The sequence below is a fragment of the Rutilus rutilus genome (genome assembly GCF_951802725.1).
Source record: "Rutilus rutilus genome assembly, chromosome: 8".
Classification (NCBI taxonomy): domain Eukaryota; kingdom Metazoa; phylum Chordata; class Actinopteri; order Cypriniformes; family Leuciscidae; genus Rutilus; species Rutilus rutilus.
In genome coordinates, this window is record NC_140222.1 from 25,780,746 (window position 1) to 25,803,314 (window position 22,569).

The 22,569-nt window shown below is 39.5% G+C and overlaps 2 protein-coding genes across 3 annotated transcripts; both read right to left on the reverse strand.

Annotated features, from left to right (window-relative positions):
* Positions 1 to 3,354: 3,354 nt before the first annotated feature.
* Positions 3,355 to 5,191, reverse strand: LOC311296215 (granzyme-like protein 1). Of its 2 annotated transcripts, none has more exons than XM_084417891.1 (5): positions 5,116 to 5,191; positions 4,871 to 5,024; positions 4,331 to 4,445; positions 3,883 to 4,119; positions 3,355 to 3,728 (listed from the first exon to the last, which is right to left on the reverse strand). In XM_084417891.1, exons 1-5 carry the CDS (start codon positions 5,168 to 5,170, stop codon positions 3,690 to 3,692), a joined length of 600 nt encoding a protein of 199 aa, XP_084274017.1. In that variant the 5' UTR covers positions 5,171 to 5,191; the 3' UTR covers positions 3,355 to 3,689. The 2 variants fall into 2 exon arrangements, with proteins under 2 accessions (XP_084274017.1, XP_084274016.1); XM_084417890.1 differs by having other exon boundaries at positions 3,355 to 3,790.
* An 11,552-nt stretch (positions 5,192 to 16,743) lies between these two features.
* On the reverse strand, positions 16,744 to 21,906 carry cts12 (cathepsin 12). The gene is made up of 8 exons (XM_084416499.1): positions 21,369 to 21,906; positions 19,372 to 19,529; positions 18,907 to 19,029; positions 18,563 to 18,727; positions 17,937 to 18,158; positions 17,669 to 17,837; positions 17,116 to 17,221; positions 16,744 to 16,876 (listed from the first exon to the last, which is right to left on the reverse strand). The coding sequence occupies exons 1-8, from the start codon at positions 21,373 to 21,375 to the stop codon at positions 16,777 to 16,779; spliced, it is 1,050 nt and encodes a 349-aa protein (XP_084272625.1). The 5' UTR covers positions 21,376 to 21,906; the 3' UTR covers positions 16,744 to 16,776.
* Positions 21,907 to 22,569: the final 663 nt, after the last annotated feature.

Sequence of the window (22,569 nt, forward strand, 5' to 3'; positions counted from 1 at the left end):
AACTCTCAATTGCGAGTTTAATCAATTCGTAATTCGGACTTTTTTTTTTTTTTTCGAAATAGCCCGTTTATAGCCTATCTCGCAATTCTGACTTTAAACTGTCAATTGCCATTGAAAAAAGTCATAATTGTGAGGTAAAAAGTTAAAATTACCTTTTTAATTTTTATTCAGTGGCCGAAACAAACTTCCATGCAGGACTGCCAACTCTCGCGCTTTCAGAGAAAGAAATATATCCATGTACAGGCGGCTTATATCCAAATGAATCGATACTGAATTGTGATCGAAATCGAGTCGTGAAATTTGTGAGCCGAATAGCACAGCTTTTATTGACACCGCAGTTTAATCGACATTTCGACACATGCTCAAAAATGATTCAGTGGTTCTCTTACTTCATCGCGCGGTCCATATGTAGACCTTTTTACAGTCTATGATGTAGACACATATTTACAGTTTGTATATAAAAAAGTGTTACAAAGCCTACCGGTAAGTGTTTATTTTAATTCACATCGCGTTGGACGAGAATTCGATTAGAACTACAAACACGAATAAAAAGTATTAAAAAAAAGAATAATCCAAGCATGGCGAATGTGCAAGTCCTACGTTTAAGTAGAGGTTTAGATAAAGGGGTTTGAGTGATTCAGAGTATCTAACCTATAATTAAAATATATTTAATTTATTCAATGTTATCCACATTAGATTTTATCAGCAACAGCATTGTGAACTTAAATAATGATAGCCTACTTTGCTTTTTTCACTGTTGAAATACACATCTTAAATCAGCCAATAAGCTACCTTGCTAGTTGGTTTAAGATGGTTTTAGCACAGCTGGAAAGTACCCCCTGCTAAGCAAAGACCAGATTAGGCTGGTTTGAGAGTTTTTACCCTTTTTTATACCTTTTTTTTTAGGTAACATCTTACCTTAATGTGTGTGGAATCACAATACTTTCTGAAAATATGCCTCCATGATTCTTGATTGTTGTTGTTTTTGACATGGATATCCTTGTCCCACCAGAACGTTGTAGGACGTCCCAGCTGATCAGCAGATACCCAGGGTTCCAGAGAAAAGAGCACCAGTACTCCAGTCCACATCATTTGGACTCCGAAGAATAAGATCTTAGCCATTTATAAATGTACATGCCATATATGCATGTACTGCAAGACTACAACTCTACTCTCTTGGACAACGTGCGCTCTTTACTCTTGGCAAAGTTCAAAAATCCCCTTTTCTTCCTGTTTGTCTCTCCAGGTGTGTGATAGCAGTGTGTACAGAGGAGAGGTAGGGCAGTGATTTTTACACACCTGCTGGCACCACCAATAGTCAAGTCAAGGAATATCTGTGACCTCAAGGAACTTCAGAAATTATTAACTTTTTATGTTTCAGCCCTAGCAATGTCTACTTTTTAACATGTGTTTATTTTATTTATTGATTTTTGAAGTTACAATGTATAATTGATGTTAGTTAAATCATTACAAATAGAATACTTTTTTGATCATTATAAATTATAATAGAATTATTATCTTTGCAGCATTTTACATTTTAGCAATTACTATTTGTTGTAATATTTGTAATATTTTATGTTTTTTTAAAATGGTCAAAACAAGTTTTTTTTATCAATGTTATTAATATTTCTTTTAATTTAACATCCTCACAATTTTTTACATTTTATCTTTAATCTGTCATGTATGAAACGCACTGATTAAATACAGTTTACGCAACACTGCACAACAATAGCAACAAACTTGTTGTTGACAGTGCAGGTTAATCAACACACTTACTGTAACTAGACATAACGTTTAAGCACATGACCTTGTCTCCATTAGTAGCCTATTGTGAGAACTGAAGTCGTATAGCTTCAAAACACACCTGGGAAAAACACACATGTGTGTTTACACAGTAGGAGAGGTTGTGTGAAAAAATCTTGAGAAAACACACCTTAAGATGGGCTGAAAACATGATCTGTGTGTACAGCTCTGTAGTGTAATAGTTGTACTAGTGCCCTAAATTAACTGATTTCTGACACAAAATTCAGACTTCATATGGAAAATGTCTCACACAATGGGATAAAGAGCATAGCTGGCGATCCCGCAAGTGTTTTTGCCATTGCGTATCATTCTCATGTAGCCTCCTTCTCCCCATCCTGTACCCCAACTGAGAAAAGAGAGGAAAAGACGAGGTCACACACCTAGAAAGGAATTACCCTGCTTTTTTTGGACGTGTCCTGAAACATGGTATTCAATGAAGTGACTGTTCTATATTTTGTCAACGTAATCTTCACTACAGGTGCACAACATTTAAATAGGTGTGTTTAGTTTGTTGTGTTGTGTTGCCAGCAGTGTACGAGGTGTTAATAGTCATAAACCTAAATGATGGGCGTTCTCTTACCTGTTTTTGATTATCCAGTAAATTTGCCCTCCTCTGAGCCATAACCAATCACAAGCACAGCATGGTTGAGGTTGTTAGGGTTACAGTTAGATTCCTTGAAGCATATGAATGATGATCAACTAAGGAAATACAAGAGAATCCCACCTGGACTTTGACTTCAGTCACATATACCTGTGTTCAATAGTCAACATTGGTCAATCCCAGTCTGTTAGCATTTAAACTGAGCATCTGAGCGGATGCAATCTTTCCTCTTCTATCTATCGGGCCGTTAATTTTGGCACCCAGCAAGCGGTTATACTCCATACTGGTCTGAAGAGAACACAAAAATCAGGCCAGATATCATCTTGGACCACATTTTGTACATGGTGACATCCACACCACTAGGTGTCAGTATAAGACCACCTTTAACAAAGCTAATAAAACAGTTTCTTATAATGTTTATGATTTCAATAGGGTCGTTTTTTTTCTTCAGTCGTTTTACTTACAAGGTCACAATCCAAAACTAAAGTCATACAGAATCTATCCTGTACCACATCTTCTACTTTTAATAGAAAAGATGCATGTGGTTGTGGATGATTTAATTATTAGTTTGAGCTATGTACATTTGACATAGTTTGAGTTGCTTTTATTGGCTAGTTTCTCTTTCTGATGTGTGATCTTTATTCTCAAATGGTTTTTGCTAGAGATGAATAATCGATCTGGCGTCTAGATTTAAGTTTGTGCTGTATTTATCTGAAAGTGGTGAAGTGGTTATGTAGAAAGCCTTTCATTTTAAAGTCTTGTGAGAATAAAGTTTGTTTACACTATTTTGTTCAGTATCCCATTCACATTTTTATAGAACTATACCAGATTCTTACCTGAAAGTATTTTAGAGCTTATAACTAGAAAAAAGGTTATAGGATTTTATTAATTTAAACCATTTTCCAGCTTTTTAAGAAAAAAAAAGAAAACATTTTTTTAAATTTTTTTTTATAATATTGCTTTAGATCCACTGAACTACAGTATGGATGCTTGGTATATACATTTTAGACAAAGGAAATGCATTTTAGACTTTTGTAAAACAATTAGCCTTTATTTTAAAATAGCACATTTAATGTTACATTTGCTAACTGTTGCAGTAGTAAAACATGGATAATTAAATTTATATTAAACCAAACAAATTGAATTGAACTTAATGACTTCATGCTCTTCCTCTTCATGCTCTCCCAGCTCTTCCTCTTCATGCTCTTCCAGCTTGCTTATTTCATTTTTCTGCAGAGGACGGGTGTTCATTACATGATGAATCCATGGAAGGTATTGGGAAATGTCAGTGTATCTTGTGCAGTACTCTCCATTTGACTCCTTTCTGTAATAAGATACAATTCCATGAGCAACATCTCCACAAACAAGTGGACCCCCACCGTCTCCCTGTGGATGATATCATTTGATTATTAGTATATGCAGAATACACTAACAATACACCATGGATAATAATTTGTAAGTGGTGTCACTTGAAATACCTCTGCTGGTCCAGTCGGTCCCTCGCTGCACAGAGTGTCGGGTGTCCCACAGTTTTTAGAGTCCAACAGCGTGACAATTGCTTCTTTGAGGACCCTTGATAGAGACCCATCACGACTGTAATCCTGGAAGCCCCAACCCAAGACCATGCAATCCTTTAAGATTGCATGTTTGGGATTCTCTTTTTTTGGCAAGGCGATAGTCTTCACAGTTTTGCTCAAAGTTGCAGGACTTTTAAGCTGAAAGGCAAGGTGCAAAGTTCTACATTTCTTTCTATGTTTTTCTGTATTTTAAAGAATGTATTCATTAGATTTTTAGTATTCATTTGATTAGATACAAGTTAATTAGATTTAGCCAAATGCTATTCTGCAAACATCAGATTTCCTGTTATGAATGGCCATTTTTCAAAGGCGTGATTCCAATTATAAATGGTTCAATGTTATATATTACCTTTAAAAGCATGATGTCATAACCTGGATTATTGCTGAACTGTGGATATGGAATTGGATAAACAGCTACACCGTCAGGAAAAAAGTTGGTGTCATCTAAATACACCTTAAGATGACTAAAGGTAAAAAAAAAAAAAAAAATGTACACAAATATATATTTCAGGTAACACTTTACAATAAGGTTCATTAGTTAACATTATAGTAAATATATGAACTAACAATGAGCAATACACGTGTTACAGTATTTATTCATCTTTGTTAATATTAGTTAATAAAAATACAGTTGTTTGTTCATGTTAGTTAATATAATTACTATTGTTAACTAGTACAACCTTTGATTTTAATAATGTATTAGTGCATGTTGAAATTAATATTAACTAAGAGTAATAAATGCTGAAGAAGTATTGGTTATTCTTAGTTCATGTTAACTAATATGAACCTTATTGTAAAGTGTTACCATATTTCAATACAAAGATATTGCCACTTTGGATATCAAAAATCACCTTTCTAATTCCAAAATATGATAATTAATTTCACCAACCTTCCTTTACAGCTGGCGGCTGTCATCACAAAATCCTCTCTTACCAAAAAACCACCACATACTGCTTCGGTTTTAGAGTCACGAATGTAGACCATGAAGGGTCGACTGTGTGGAATGGAGACTTTACCTCCAACAATACCATCTACCATCAAACCTAAGAAAGAGTTTAGTTCTATGAAACAATTCAACAGCATATTCCGAGAAACAAACTTTTGTAAATCCATAAGTAGATTAGATGTGATCACCTGGAGTGCAGGAGTGCAGCAGTAGCAGACTAGTTATATGCCAAAGGAAGCTCATTGTTGACAGCTCAGTCAAACTCAGTATGCACCACAGAAATATTGCCTCCTGCTTTTATACAGAGCACGGAAATGGTCGAGCACCCACGGAAAAATACGAGATATTCTCCATTGGTTTTAACCAATAAAAAAATCTACTGCAGCTTTCAGTCACGATTATCTTCACGCCTTTATTTCATGAGATAGCATTTTCAAACTGATTTTGGTCAGCCAGTTCTCAAGTTAATATTATTTAATAGTTCTTTTTGAGTTAAGTCTTTTTTGCCATGTTGTTTTTGTCCTCACCGCTGTATCCAGATCAGTTTCACTGATGTATCAGCATTTAAGCTTGTTATGACCACAGATCAGTACTTATCATCAGCTCTCGCTATTAGACAACCCATACTTTGGTGATAATATCAGAAAGCACACACTATCAGTTTTAAAAGTGTGCAACTCTTGCAACTTCTGGTACCTTGTGAATTTCTTTAGAAATCAAGTCTCTGTTGATACGCTAGCATCAACCAAACTGCGGATTTGTGATGTGAATCTTCCCTTTCTTCACATTCCAAAGGTACTCTTTTGAGATCTTGAGACATTGAAGTTCACTGAACCTCTTGAGCATGTGTGAATGCTTTATGCACTGGATGTTCTTGGTGTTTCCTTGTTGCTAAAGCAGGGTTGCTGCACACGATTTAAAGTCAAATTTAAGGCTTTTTAAGACCTGAAGAAATTAAAATGAATACCATATTGGTATAATTGGGGGGTGCGCAATATTGACAAAAATATATCTCGATATTTTCAAAGTTTTGTTGATAATAATTAGATGCTATTTTACTGATTGTGTTTTTGTACTGGTACCATGACTGGTTTAGGCCTGTTGTTGACAGCAGACTCACGAAGATATTCATATTTTTGCTCATTACATGATACATCCATGGAAGGTATTGGGAAATGTCAGTGTATCTTGTGCAGTACCCTCCATTTGACTCCTGTTTGTAATAAGATGAAATTCCCTGAGCAACATCTCCACAAACAAGTGGACTCCCAGAGGCTCCCTGTGGATGATATCATTTGATACTAGTACATCCAGAATGCACTAACAATACACTACAGATAAGAATTTGTAAGTGGTGTCACTTGAAATACCTCTGCTGGTCTAGTTGTTCCCTCGCTGCACAGAGTGTCGGGTGTCCCACAGTTTTTAGAGTCTAACAGAGTTACATTTGCTTCTTTGAGAACATTTGATTTCTGCAAACCCCAACCCATAACCATGCAATCCTTTGAGGTGTTTTCACTGCTATTTTTTGCCAAGGTGATGGTATGCACGGCTTTGTTCAAATATGTCGGTGTTTTAAGCTGAAAGAAAAGGTGAAAAGTACATTTCCTTCTATGTTTTTTCCCCTGAATTTTAAAGAATGAATTCAGTACAAGTGATTAGATTTTGCCAAATTATATTCTGTAAACATCAACTTGTATGTCCTTTTACGAAAGGCTATTTTTTCAAGGCATCCAATGGTTCAATGTTATATATTACCTTCAGAAGCATGATGTTATGACCTGGTGTAATGCTCTTGAACTGTGGGTGTGGAAATGGAAGAACAGCTACACCGTCAGGTAAAAAATTGGTGTCATTGACAAATACACCTTAAGATGACCAAAACAACAACAACAAAAAACAGTCAAGAGCAAAAAAAAAAGAAAAAAAAAAGTGTGTGTGTAGCCTATTAGCTACATGATACAAATGTTGTCATTTGTGACAAATTTTTATGTTTATTATATTTTTGTTCCTGAAATCTACCCTTCTGCTAGGATCAGTAGCCTATAACCCGGGTAACACTGGCTACCAATAAAGAGTTAAAAGTTTTTTAAAAAGAAAAAGAGTGTTCTAGATGGAAAAGAGATTTACCCAATCACACATTGTGCTGCAGTGACTGACACCTCTGTGAGCCAACAGTAGCGGCACATTCATAAGGCCCGCCTACAAGTCGCCCGGCGCTGCTTTCAGCAATAAGCAGACGGGAGAGAGTCGGATCAGAACCGATTAGACGAAACAGTGTTCTCTTAAGAGAGTACTCTCGTGTTGCATAAGCTAGCTTACGCTACAGGAAAATCCCTTTTCTCGAGAATACTGAAGCCAAAAAATTATCCTTAATTTTTTGCATTAATTTAAAACGCATTGCTGCACAGGCAGACCTAGGTGAGGCAGCTCGCGCGCCTATTGGTTGCTCTGCAGCAACTGCAGCAACTGTTGCAACCGATCGAGGGACTGCTCGTGACGTAAGCACCAATGCGGGCGCCCGTGCACGTCACATCCCGCCAGAATGGGCGTGGCTCTGCCTATATAAGCTATATAGGTTGTTCTTTGATATTTTTTTTTTTTCATCTCTTCAGCGAAGTGTTCACTTCACAGGTCTCAGTGGATCTGAAATATGCCTACTTTCAGATTCAAATAATGCCCCATCACAGGCCTTTCTTGCGATTCGCCTTCGAGGGTCAGAGCTATCAGTACACCGTCCTGGCGTTCGGTCTATCTTTGGCACCTCGTACATTCACGAAGTGCATGGACGCGGCGCTCGCTCTTCCCTGAGACAGCGGGGGATGCGAATATTGAACTATTTGGATGACTGGCTAATTCTAGCGCAGTCAGAGGCAGAGCTGATAGCCCACAAAGCTTTATTACTCAGCCACTTACAGGATTTGGGTCTCCAAATCAACTGGACCAAGAGCTCGCTGTCTCCCAGCCAGAAAATTTCCTTTTTGGGGACAGATTTGGACTCTGTATCAATGACAGCGCGACTGACGTCAGAGCGCGCGCTGCGAATACAACGCTCAGCAGCGTCTTTCAAGGCCAGCAGCATCCTTCCTCTCAAGAGTTTTCAGAGAATGCTGGTTCTTATGGCTTCGGCCTCGGCAGTGCTTCAACTGGGCTTGCTTTACATGCGCCCTCTACAGCACTGGCTGAAAACACGGGTCCCGCTTCGAGCATGGACCTCTGGCCATATTCGCCTCTGGGTGACTCAGAACTGTGTGACAGCACTGGAGCCCTGGAAGGTGGCAGACTGGTATCAGTCAGGCGTGGATCTGGGAACGGTCTCGAAATGAAAAGTAATCTCGACAGACGCCTCCAACTCAGGTTGGGGCGCCCTCTACGAGGGCAGGCCAGTCTTCGGCCTGTGGGCAGCCCCGGAAAGGCGGTTACACATAAACTGTCTGGAGATGAAAGCGGTCGAGAACGCTTTGGGACATTTTCTCCCCTTCTTAAAGGGCCACAATGTCTTAGTCCGCACAGACAAATGGCGGTGGTATCTTACATAAACCGCCAAGGCGGTCTCAGATCACGGAGCCTCCACGCATTGGCGGAACGCCTCCTCGTGTGGTCTCAGCACAATCTGCGCTCGCTAAGAGCAGCATGCTGTCCAGAGACAATGTTCCCCCAGGGGAATGGTCCCTGCACTCTCAGGTAGTCCAATTACTATGGGACACCTTCGGCAGAGCGGAAATCGATCTCTTTGCATCGTCAGAGAACGCGCACTGCCCAACATATTTCACAAAAGAGAGGGACGCGCTGGCCCACATGTGGCCCAGCCGCCCGCTTTATGCGTTTCCCCCGATCACACTGTTACCACAGGTGATCAAGCGAATCAGGGAGAACGAATGCTCTGTGCTCCTCGTGGCGCCGCTCTGGAGGAACCAAGTTTGGTTCCCAGAGCTGATGTAGCTAGTGAGCACGACTCCATGGCCGATTCCAGTGAGGAGGGATCTCCTCTCCTGGACACGAAATACTTTATTTCCTCGAATTTGTTTGATTTTTGCCTTCGAAAAGGAGAGACGTTATTTTTTGGAACTTGAACTGATCGAAAGAGAGTTGCACAACACTTTGAATTGAGACATTTGATTCGCGAACTCTGATCTATTGAGTCGTTTGGTTCATGAACTTTGTTCAACTGGTTGGTTTCCAATTCATATTGTTGAGCATTCTGTTTGGTTTGAAAAGAAAAGTGGGTCATTGGAAGAAATTCTGAATCATAATCTGTGTTTTGTGAAATTGAATATATAATTATGTAAGGCCCGCTATATTGGCCCAATTGCTGGTTTGCCAATATACAGGGAAGGAATCACGTGCTCTGTCCTCACTCATGCAAAGTATGGGTTGGTTAAATTTGTAATACATTAATCATATGTATTTACTCGTTAATTCATCTGACTCCATAAATGAAAGGTTTTAATAATATCTGTGCCTCACTAAAAGTGAGCGAATGTTTGACTATTCCTTTTAACCATTAAATGAACGATGTCAAGATCAGTTAGAATAATCACATGTAAGGATTTATTATGTCAGGTAAATGTATCATGCCAATTTCATAATCAATTCAAAGATAATCGATACAAAACATCAAATGCTCTGGAATAGAGAGAAGATGCAAACTCAACTTTAAGAAATACGTGAGGCTGAGAGATCTATCTCTCAGCCTCACGGGCCAATCTGAAGTACAGAAAAATGGCCCCGAACTCTCTGCTGCATCTCCTTATATACACAAACCTTTCACAAGGAAACATGTACTAACAAAAGAAATTTGCATGCAGTGGTCGCACCTTCATGGGGGTGGGTGACCATTTGCTTGAGAGACCACCTTACTTTGTAAGTCAGTTATCCATAAACTCTTAAAACCTTATTACCTTTTATTTTATCTATCTGGATATGAGATATCTGTACCACTCACTTTGAGACATTTCAAATGACACCAAAAACATAACAGTCAATGATAAACATTCACATTAAACCATATTCTTGTGTGAGTTCTTAGTAGTTTGCGGAAGTGAGGTCGTATGGGAGAGGTCAAATGGTAATTAGCCCTTTGTCTCAGACCAGGGCCTCAACCAGTATTTTCAGTCTTACAATTACATTTAATTTTTTGTACATTTGGGTTATTGAATGTAACATTTTGTTTTATTATTGTAATTTATTTTGGTCAAGGTGAAAGCAAAAGACACAGTAATGGGTTTTTGTGAGTTTACTTTATTCACACATTAAATGAAAAGTGTGAAACTTCATCAAATTGAATTGAAGCTGTTAAGCTGTTGAATCTTTCATCCTAGAAGAAACAACAGAAGAGCTGATGACAATGTTTTTGATTTACTGAGTGACTATCAGTGATTAATTGTTCATATGATAAAGCTAATTGAAACAAACTACAAAGAGAACAATTTCTACCTTTCAATATAATCTTTTATCTGAATCAGAACAAAATTGTCGACTATTCACTTACCTGTTGCATCATTCCTCCCACCAGTAGACGTTCCTTACTTCTGATCATAGTGGCCCACATTGAACATCATTACTGGGTGTAGCACGTCAGTTACGTTGCACTACACATTACAAACTGATTTTTTTATATTTTTTTTTTATATAAAACCAAGATTGGATTTTGTGAACTAATTTGACTTCAGAATCCTTCTTTTTTTTTTTTTTTTTACAACCCATTTTCAAGATTTAATCCAATCCTATAGCCGAAATCCAATCAGATTACTTTTGAACAACTGGCCCCAGAAAACAAAGATGTAGACCAAGAATTCAAAGAAGGATGGACAAAAAGTATTCTTTCTGTGCTAAACTGTTTGTTCAGAGACTGTAGTGCTTGTAAATGTAATGAAAATATTATTAGACCTTTTAAATGTTCTTCTGCGTTTCTCCCTCGTTCTTGGGAGTTCCCTTTCGAACGGTCACTTCGTATTGCGTAGCTATACACAGTGGGGAAACTCCTTCTCCTCGATTTACTGAAGCTTATATGTAAAACGCATTTGCAGCTGCACAGCTAGCACATTGAGCGTCTGGCTAGCTCATAGGCTGTGCTGCAGCAACTGCACATCCAATGGCGCGGGCGCCTCTGACGTGCGACCAATGAGCTAGCCCTACGTCAGAGCGCCCCAAGGGGGCGTGGCCTTAGTCTATAATAGTCCCCCGAATTCGGCATTATAGCAGATATAACGACTGAAGCGACAAGGCTCCAGGTTACTATAGTGCGGCCGGCTACGCAATACTCATTCCCTATCTCAGGGAACTGAGGTTACGCAAGTAACCGAGTAGTTCCCTTTCGAACGGTCACTTCATATTGCGGATGTGAGGCCTGTGAGAGCATGCCCATCTCCGTGCTGCGAACGTGGCTAGCTCTCTCTCGAGACGGCAACGCCGCTCCTACCGCGCTTCCCTTTCCGGCCCTACTTCAGCCGAGGAAGAAGAAACGGCGCAGCCAGAGGCAACCTGAGAGCATGGATGTCAGTGAGCTAGAGTTGTTCACCCGAACAAACCCTGCCGAACTACTTCAGCCCTCGCTGGACGCGCGTATTCTGCCTCCGGTCAGGCTGCATCGGCCCTACACACGATGGCTGTGCTTCAAGTGTACCAGGCCAAACTCCTCCAGTCTATGGATGAGGCTGGCCTGGACCCCGAGGCCTTCCGCGATCTCAGAAGCGCCACAGATTTGGCCTTGCGCGCCACCAAGGCCACAGCACAAGCGATCGGCAAGAACATGGCGAGCTTAGTCGTGCTAGAGCGCCACCTCTGGCTTAATCTCACCAAGATTAAGGACACTGACAAGACGAAGTTCCTCGACGCCCCTGTAACCAGCTCCGGCCTCTTCGGCCCGGCGGTGAAGGGGTTCTCTGAGCGATACACCGAGGCACAGAAGGCGTCTCAGGCCATGCAACACTTCTTGCCGAAGCGCTCAAGCTCAGCGTCCAGCAAACCCAAGCCAGCATCTTTGCCTCACCCACCCAGGCCGGCGAAGCAGGTCTCTCAGCCCCGCCCTGCGGCTGATACCTTCCACCAGCCGCGTTCAGCTAAACGCCTTCCGATGCCCCGGTGCCAGGGCCCACGTCCCAGCGTTGTGATCGATCCGGTGCCGCCGAAGTCGTCCTAGCACCAAGGGCGAAGAGAGAGGGATCGTGTCTCGCACTTGCCGGACCACCCTCGAAAAAACCCACAAAACTTCCCACAGCTCCCTGTTCAGTTCAGGCGGCTGGGGATTTTATTATTGTAAAAAGCTCCGCAGCAGTGAGCGCGCCTCTACAAACAAACGCCGTTTTCACGGCGACCCAAATAAAGCACAAAAAGAGTATGTTTCACAATCACAACCTACAGGTTCACGGTCCCCCTACACTAGGTGGCCCCTTCCCTGTTGTATCACTGACTTTCCCCCAGGTGAAAGCTTGTACAGTCAGTACAACACTCAGTATGTGCACAAATCACAGTGTAAGGGTACTAATGGGGAGGTGTGGCGCAATGGATAAGACACTTGCCTTTGGTGTGAGAGACCTGGGTTTGAATCCACTGTGAGACACCAATGTGTCCCTGAGCAAGACACTTAACCCCTAGTTGCTCCAGAGGCGTGCGACCTCTGACATATATAGCAATTGTAAGTCGCTTTGGATAAAAGCGTCAGCTAAATGACTAAATGTAAATGTAAATGTATTAGGTCCCCATATGTTAGGCGACCCGTCCCAATCAGTGTGTCAAACCCTAGCCACACGGGTGTTGGCCTGGCAAGCCATCCCTGATGTGTCGAGTTGGGTCATAAACACTATAAAGCGAGGCTACTCGCTCCAATTCGCTTGCAGATCCCCAAAATTTCAGGCGGTTATCGAGTCTTCAGTGAGAAGCAACGTGGGTCACGTGCTTCGCGCCGAAGTGCAGAATTTATTAGCAAAAGGGGCGATAGAGCTAGTCCCCCCTGCGCTGAAACAGCCGCTATTTTCTAATTCCGAAAAAAGACGGTGGTCTCAGACCCATACTAGATTTGAGACGTTTGAACAAAGCTCTCATGAGACGGGCGTTCAAAATGTTGACTATCAAACACATCCTCGCGCAAATTCGCCCGGGGGATTGGTTTGTCACAATGGATCTGAAAGATGCATACTTTCATATTCAGATAAACCCTCGTCACAGGCCATTCTTGAGATTCGCCTTCGAGGGTCAAGCTTATCAATACACCGTTCTACCATTCGGCCTATCGTTGGCACCCCGTACATTCACGAAGTGTATGGATGCAGCGCTCTCTCCCCTGAGACATCAGGGAGTGCGCGTGCTGAATTATCTCGACGACTGGCTGGGGCTGGCACAGTCGAGAACCGAGCTATTAGCTCACAGAGATTTGATTCTCGGCCATTTGGAATGCCTGGGTCTCACAATCAATGTTACCAAGAGCAAACTGACCCCCAGCCAGAGTGTGGTTTTTCTGGGCACAGTTCTAGACTCGGTGACGATGACAGAGCGCACGCTCTCGGTGCAGGCGCTAGCAGCATCGTTCAGAGCACATGAGCGCGCGCCCCTAAAGAAGTTTCAGAAACTTCTCGGTCTCATGGCAGCGGCATCGTCAGTACTTCGCATGGGATTACTGCGCATGCGCCCGCTGCAGCACTGGCTGAAACGCCGGGTGCCAACCCATGCATGGCAGTCAGGCAGCCTACGTGTCATGGTGAATCACGATTGTTTAAGAACCCTGATTCCCTGGCGGGCTCAGAACTGGTACCTCAAGGGTGTGTCCATGGGTGTTGTTTTCCAGGAGGAAAGTGGTGTTTACAGACGCATCCAACCTGAGTTGGGGAGCGCTGCACGAGGGCAAGCCTGCCTCCGGCCTCTGGTCGAGCACGGAGCAGAGCTTACATATCAACTGTCTGGAAATGAAAGCAGTTGGTTTGACCCTCAAAGCATTTCTGTCACACCTAAAAGGCCACCATGTCTTAGTCCGCACGGACAACACGTCAGTGGTGGCTTACATAAATCGCCAAGGGGGCATCAGATCAGACAACCTGCATGCCATGGCAAGAGACCTCCTTATATGGGCACAGACCAATCTGAGCTCTCTGAGAGCAACGCATATCCCTGGCACTCAGAATCTGGGTGCAGATATGCTCTCACGGGGCAACACTCCCCTAGGCGAGTGGTCCCTGAACTCACAGACGGTCAGTCTGATATGGAGTGTGTTCGGGGAGGCCGAAATCGACCTGTTCGCCTCGAGAGCCAACACCCACTGCGCAGTATTCTTCTCGAAGAACAGGGACGCACGCGCTGGCCCATCACTGGCCCAACTGCCCTCTTTACGCTTTTCCCCCTGTCTCGATGATTCCGCAAGTCATCAAACGGGTCAGGGAGAGCGGATGCCCAGTCCTTCTGGTGGCCCCTCTCTGGAGATCCAGGCCGTGGTTTCCAGAGCTGGTTCAGTTATCAGACACAGTCCCTTGGCCGGTCCCGATGAGGAAAGACCTCCTCTCTCAGGCCAACGGGACGATATGGCATCCTCGACCCGACTTATGGGCCCTCCATGTATGGCCCCTAAACTGATACCCAGGGACCTTCCTGAGAAGGTCTTAAGCACTATCTTTGAAGCTAGGGCCCCGTCTACTCGGCGCCTATATGTTTTAAAGTGGTCAGGTTTTTCCAGCTGGTGCTCGAGAAATAAGTTTGACCCAGAGTCCTGTGAGGTATCTGTGGTGCTCTTCTTCCTGCAGGAGCTGTTGGACGCAGGCCGTTCCCCATCCACGCTCAAAGTGTATGTGGCAGCTATTGCAGCGCATCATGCTCTGGTGGCTGGCCAATCAATAGGAAGGAATGACCTGGTGGTACGGTTTTTGAAGGGAGCTAGGAGGATTAACCCCTCCAGACCTCCTTCTGTACCTTCTTGGGACCTCTCCACGGTCCTGGGGGCTCTGAAGGGTCCGCCCTTTGAACCGCTCCAGTCGGTTGATCTGAAACCTCTCTCGCTAAAGACTGCTCTCCTGTTGGCACTGGCATCTATCAAGCGAGTGGGAGATCTACTGGCTCTCTCTGTGAGCCCGTCATGTTTGGAGTTTGGACCAGATGACTCCAGGGTCATCCTCAAACCCAGGCATGGTTATGTACCTAAAGTGCTCTCAATGCCGTTCAGAGCACAGGTTATTACGTTATTGGCCCTTCCCCCTTCGACTGAGGATGGGGAGGTTCATTTTCTCTGCCCTGTCAGAGCGCTAAGAATCTATCTGGAGCGTTCTGCGTCTTTTAGACAATCAGAACAGCTTTTTGTCTGCTTTGGTGGCCGATCTAAGGGTGATCAAGTCACTAAGCAAAGATTGTCTAGATGGATAGTGGATGCCATTTCTATGGCTTATACCTCTGTGTGTCAGGTTTGACCCATAGGTGTCGGCCCATTCGACTAGAGGCATGGCTTCGTCATGGGCTTGGTCTTCTGGCTTTCCCATTCAAGATATTTGTGATGCGGCCGGCTGGTCCTCGCCTTCCACATTCATGAAGTTTTATAATATGGAGGTGCCTTCGCTACAGGCAAAGGTGTTCTCAGTATGATTAAGGCCCGACGGTGTCTGGTCTGGTCTGAATGTTATTGTGCATAATCACTTACACACATATATAAAACTCACTTTGGCCGGTTATTTTTACATTCTAATTGTCCCGACAGTGTCTGGGTTCATTGGTATATTATGTTGGTTTGGTTACTGACACATACATATTTCTAGATCTGACGGTGTCTGGTCTGGTATGTATGTATATATATATATATACAGTATATGTATATTCATATATGGGTTTCTGGCTTGTTCAGTGAGCTCAGGGGTCCTGAGTTACAGTGGCAACCAGTTACTTATGTGCGCCGTTTTGCATGGCGTCCCCACTGCGTATAGCTACGCAATATGAAGTGACCATTCGAAAGGGAACTACTCGGTTACTAGCGTAACCTCAGTTCCCTGAGATAGGGAACGAGTATTGCGTAGCCGGCCGCACTATAGTAACCTGGAGCGTTGTCGCTTCAGTCGTTATATCTGCTATAATGGCGAATTCGGGGGACTATTATAGACTAAGGCCACGCCCCCTTGGGGTGCTCTGACGTAGGGCTAGCTCATTGGTCGCACGTCAGAGGCGCCCGCGCCATTGGATGTGCAGTTGCTGCAGCACAGCCTATGAGCTAGCCAGACGCTCAATGTGCTAGCTGTGCAGCTGCAAATGCGTTTTACATATAAGCTTTAGTAAATCGAGGAAAAGGAGTTTCCCCACTGCATATAGCTACGCAATACTCGTACCCTATCTCAGGGAACTGATGTTACGCTAGTAACCGAGTAGTTTGTTGTCACATAGGTTTATAGTTTTAAAATGCATCAAGGTGCCCTAAACCCGTTTAAAAAATAAATAAAAAATAATTATCCCTGTGGTCATATTTAGGATAATTTTATGTATATATATAAAGCTGAATGAGTGAGTTGTACGCAAGCTTATATACCCATATGTCTGAGGTAGTGGCTTGTCATGCAAATCTCACTCGCCAATGTCTTGTTTTGGCGATTTGGCTCCCAAGTGAGATCCCACTACATCAGCCTGTCAATGTAACATTGAACTTGACTGACTGATAGGAAACAAAAGTATTATAGATTCAAAAACACACCTGAAAAAAAAAAAAGGTGTGTTTACACAGTAGGAGAGGTTGTGTGAAAAAATCTGACAAAACACACCTTAAGATGGGCTGAAAACATGATCTGTGGCAAGAATAAAGTACAGCTCTGTAGTGTAATAGTTGTACTAGTGCCCTAAATGAACTGATTTCTGACACAAAATTCAGACTTCATAAGTCTTTATTGGAAAATGTCTCACACGATGGGATAAAGAGCATAGCTAGCGATCCCGCAAGTGTTTTTGCCATTGCGTATCATTCTCATGTAGCCTCCTTCTCCCCATCCTGTACCCCAACTGAGAAAAGAAAGGAAAAGACGAGGTCACACACCTAGAAAGGAATTACCCTGCTTTTTTTGGACATGTCCTGAAACATGGTATTCAATGAAGTAACTGTTCTATATTTTGTCAACGTAATCTTCACTACAGGTGCACAACATTTAAATAGGTGTGTTTAGTTTGTTGTGTTGTGTTGTGTTGCCAGCAGTGTACGAGGTGTTAATAGTCATAAACCTAAATGATGGGCGTTCTCTTACCTGTTTTTGATTATCCAGTAATCTTTGCCCTCCTCTGAGCCATAACCAACCACAAGCACAGCATGGTTGAGGTTGTTAGGGTTACAGTTAGATTCCTTGTAGATTCCTATAAATATAAATATATATATATATAATAAATAAATAGCCTACATATTTATGTATTATATGTATATTTATACATTATATACAAGAAAGAAAGAATCGTTTGAATTGTTATATAATAGTTAAATAAATAAATAGTCACAAAACCATTTAACAAAATCATTTATATATATATATATATATATATAATTTAAAAAGTCAATGATAAGTCTATGGAAAATCAATAAATGATTGTTTTATTTCAACATTAAATAAAAAAATATATATTTGTGTATAATATTATATATAAAAAAATAAAGAAATTGTAAAATAGTTATTATGATATTTAAAAAATATATAATACAAATAGTGCAAATAGTAAAAAAAAACCAATAAAACAGAAATTATTAGTAAATTATTATTTTATATATTATTTTCTTCTTTTCTTTTTGGAATGGAAATAGAATCTTACCTGAACTGTAGAAGAGGAAGCTTGGATGGTCGGCATCTATAGCGACGGTGATTGGACCGACGGTTGCCACGGCGTCAGCCAATGCCTGCTCATCTCCGGCCGGGATGAACCTGTAATCACTGATTCTGGCAACAACTGAACTTCTGTCATAGAAACAGGGCTGAACATCCTGGTAAAACCATAACCAAAAAAGATACATTCAGTTTGGCCATCTCAGAAAAAAATCATACAGTCTACTTCTCTAATTCAAACGAACAAGATCTCTCACCGCTGACGTATAGGGGTAAATGTCAGAGCTCTCCAACCCTTTATAGATCACATAATCATAGGCGTTGGCCATCCAGGCTCCGCTGCAGCCGTACGTGCCATAAGACCTGGAGCAGTCCACCAGCTGCTGCTCGCTGAGGGACACCAACTGCCCCGTCCTCTTGAACAGTTGGCCTTCGATGGCACCCGTAGTGCTAAAGGCCCAGCAAGACCCACAGTATCCCTGAAAAAAATTACAAATCAGTCTTTTTTAGCACCAAACATACAGTAGAATAATCCCAGCTAACAGGGAACATTCTCAGTGCTTTGGCTAACGTTTTGGGAAGGTTCTCTCATTGTTAAGAACAAACATTATTACAGTATCGTTAATAGAACGTTCGTTCAAAGTTATCTTTAAAAAATGTTCTCAAAATGTTAGCACAAAAACTTTATTTATACATCATTCATGGAATATTTTTTCCTGAAATGTTTAGTTGGACTTCAGAGAACATTCAGAAATAACGTTTTCATAACTTAATGACAACGTTAGCAAAAGCTAGCTTATATTTTTGTTAGCTGGGATGACACTTTGGAATAAAAATAAGCATATGAATGATGATCAACTAAGGAAATACAAGAGAATCCCACCTGGTCTTTGACTTCAGTCACATATCCCTGTGCTCGATAGTCAACATGGGTCAATCCCAGTCTGTTAGCATTTAAACTGAGCGTCTGAGCGGATGCAATCTTTCCTCTTCTGTCTATCGGGCCATTAATTTTGGCACCCAGCAAGCGGTTATACTCCATACTGGTCTGAAGAGAAGACAAAAATCAGGCCAGATATCATCTGGACCACATTTTTGTACATGGTGACATCCACACCACTAGGTGTCAGTATAAGACCACCTTTAACAAAGCTAATAAAACCCATAATGTTTCTTATATTTGATTATGATTTCAGAAGTGTAGTTTTTTCAGTCGTTTTTACTTACGAGGTCACCGTATTTGTTCATTGCCATGCTAAACGTTGACAATCCGAAATGAAAATCATTGTTGTTTATCTCAATCATCCTCATGTTTGTCTCCCAGATGGTTTGTCTCTGATTGTCATCCCTCTACAGTTATAAAGTGAAACATCATAAGAAATACAAACAAAAATGCAGTGCATAATGGACAGTATAACATATAATAATCTTAACAACACAGTAACTAAGTGACTTAAAATACATGTTTAATCAGAGTTAAGTGCCTCAAAAGCACAATAGTGGTTCAAACTTTTCAATTAAATGAGTTTTTAAAGGAACAGTTCGCCCCAAACTGAAAATTCAGGCTTTATTTACTCGCCCTCATGTCTTCGAAATGTCTCCTGTTGTATTCCAACATGAGTGAATGATACTGAATTTTTATTTTTGGGGGGAACTGTCTCTTTAAGTCTCACACGAATGACCATAACTGACCTTTTCATCATAGGATATTTCATGGAACTTTTTCCACAGCGTCCACTCTGAGGCGACCTCCTCTTCTGAATCTGCTGCCCCCTGCAGAGGCGACCACATCAGGAGCGCAAACACGGCCGCTCGACTGAACAGCGCCACCCAGTGTGCTTGATAGGTATCTATGCAAAAGACACATTACATTTAAAAAAATGTTTTATAAAAATTTTTTTTTTGAAATAATATATATACACTATCGGTCAATAGTTTTAGATCGGTAAGATTTTTTATGTTTTTAAAAGAAGTATCTTCTGCTCACCAAGGCTGCATTTATTTGATTAAAAATACAAACAAAAACAGTAATATTGTGAAATATTATTTCGATTTAAAACAGCTGTATTCTATGTGAATATATACTTAAGTGTAATTTATTCCTGTGATCAAAGCTGAATTTTCAGCATCATTACTCCAGTCTTCATTGTCACATGATCCTTCAGAAATCATTCTAGTATGATGATTTGATGCTCAAGAAACATTTATGATTATTATCAATGTTGAAAACAGTTTTTTACATTTTTATTTCCTGATGCTATGATGAATAGAAAGTTCAAAAGAACAGCATTTATCTGAAATCTAAAGCTTTTGTAACATTAAACACTAACCTTCAAAAGTTTGGGGTCAGTAAGAATTTGAATTAGATTTTTTTGTGGGAAATAAATAAAATAAATCAATACTTTTATTCATCAAGGATGAGTTAAACTGATCAAAAGTTACAGTAAAGACATTTATAATGTTAGAAAATATTCTATTTTAAATAAATGCTGTTCTTTTGAACTTTCTATTCATCAAAGAATTTTGAAAAAAAAAATTTTACACAACTGTTTTCAACATTGAAAATCATATTAGAATGATTTCTGAAGGATCATGTGACACTGAAGACTGTGAAGTAATGATGCTGAAAATTCAGCTTTCATCTGAGGAATAAATTACATTTTAAAATATATTAAAATAGAAAACAGTAATTTTAAATTGTCATAAGATTTCACAATATGACTGTTTTTTTATTATTGTTTTTTATCAAATAAATGCAGCCTTGGTGAGCAGAAGAGACTTCTTTTAAAAACATTAAAAAATCGTACCGATCTAAAACTTTTGACCAGTAGTGCGTGTGTGTGTGTGTGTATATATATATATATATATATATATATATATATATATATATATATATATATATATATATATATATATAAAAATATAAATATATAAAATGTAAAAACAAATGTTTAAGCCTTCAATATATATATATATATATATATATATATATATATATATATATATATGTGTATGTATGTATGTATGTATGTATGTATGTATGTATGTATGTATGTATGTATGTATGTATATGTAAATACTGAGCATAGTTTAGTTTAAAAAAAAAATTCGGTTCAGCAATTTAATTTAAATAAACATTTATAAATAAATATTTCACATAAATATTTAAACAACTGGATATTTTTTTTCAGTTCCTATTTTTAAACTGATTCACTTTTACAATAAAAACACAAACAAACAATTAAATAATTAAACGAAATAAATAAATAAAAATACTGTTTACAATTCAGGTTGCATTTCTGGTTCAACAATTCAATTTAAATAAATATTTAAAACTAAATATATAACATAAATGTTAACACGACTGTATTTGTTTATAATATTTACAAAACGAGCGTTTGGTTATTTGCTTTTTGAGTTCTTACTCTAAGACTGATTCACTTTTACAAACAAACTAACAATATATAATTGTTATACTATACTATATACTATACTATACTATAACATATACTATAACTATAACTAACATATAATAAACAATGAGCACAATTTATGTCACATTTTTGGTTCAACAATTCAATTTAAATACATATTTATAACAAAATATTTAACATAAATATTTAAACAACGGAACTAAGTCGTATTTACACCATATCCAAAGTTCCTTATATGACTCCTTCCATTCTTACCGAACATGTTGATGCACAGGCTCTGCAAAAAGTGGCTGTCTTTGCGTCTGGAGTTTTGTGCAGATGAAACTGCAGCATGTCTTCTGCATTATATACCTTCATACGGACTGAGGACTGAGTCAGCGATGTTTGAATGCCTGACGTGTTTTGTCTGACCTGATTCTTGTTTGGAATATAATGAACGTACTACTACAGACATTATATCCTTAAAGTATAGTCCAGCCACCCCAAGGCCTTTATTACGGGGGTGAATGCTGAGTCATCTGTCTTTCTTGTTCTGCAGTAAGGCTGTGTGTTCTTCAGTGCTGTCATAATTTAGCCCCATTATTACGGTTCATCCCATGATTGCCTCTGCAGGGCATATTTTGGGGCTTTCATTATAAACAGTCTGCATTGAAGGGCAGGTACAGGTGAACAGAATTACGATTTGCCTTACAAAATTACTTTGCCGTATTAAATGAATAGGTTAGACTTTTTTTTTTACTATAGCCTATTATTACATTACATTACATTACATATTATATTATTATTATATTATAGCCTATTGTATTTATATCCTTTATTTTTACTAGACTATTTTTATATTATAGTGAATAGCATCACGATTTTCCTTATACTTTGCTGTATTACATAAAAGTAAATATAATTATGATATTATATTGTTATATTATATTTTTATACTATAGTGTATAACCTTACAATTTTCCTTACAAACTGTATTAAATAAAAATAAATAAAGAAAATATTGTTTACCATATAGCCTATATATTCTTTCTATACTATAGACTATATTATAAGTAAATAGAATTTACTTACAATTCTCCTTAAAAAGAATACTTTGTTGAATTAAAAAAAAAAATATATATATATATATATATATATATATATATATATATTTCATTACAATAGGTTATATTTGTATTACTTTGTAATAATTGTATATTATATGTATTTATTATCTTACATTTTCCTCACAGATTACTTTGCCACATTGAATAAAAATAATAAATACAAAAGTTATTTTTATCTTTTGTATAATGACTTGACTCATTTAAACTTTAAAATATGAGAATTTAATTAAATATGCACAATTATGGGACAAACAACACTGTGGTATCTAAATATCAGACCCTTTTGTAACAATTATCAAAACATTTAATAAAACGCTTTATGTAAATAAACATCCTTTTTTGCCCTTTAT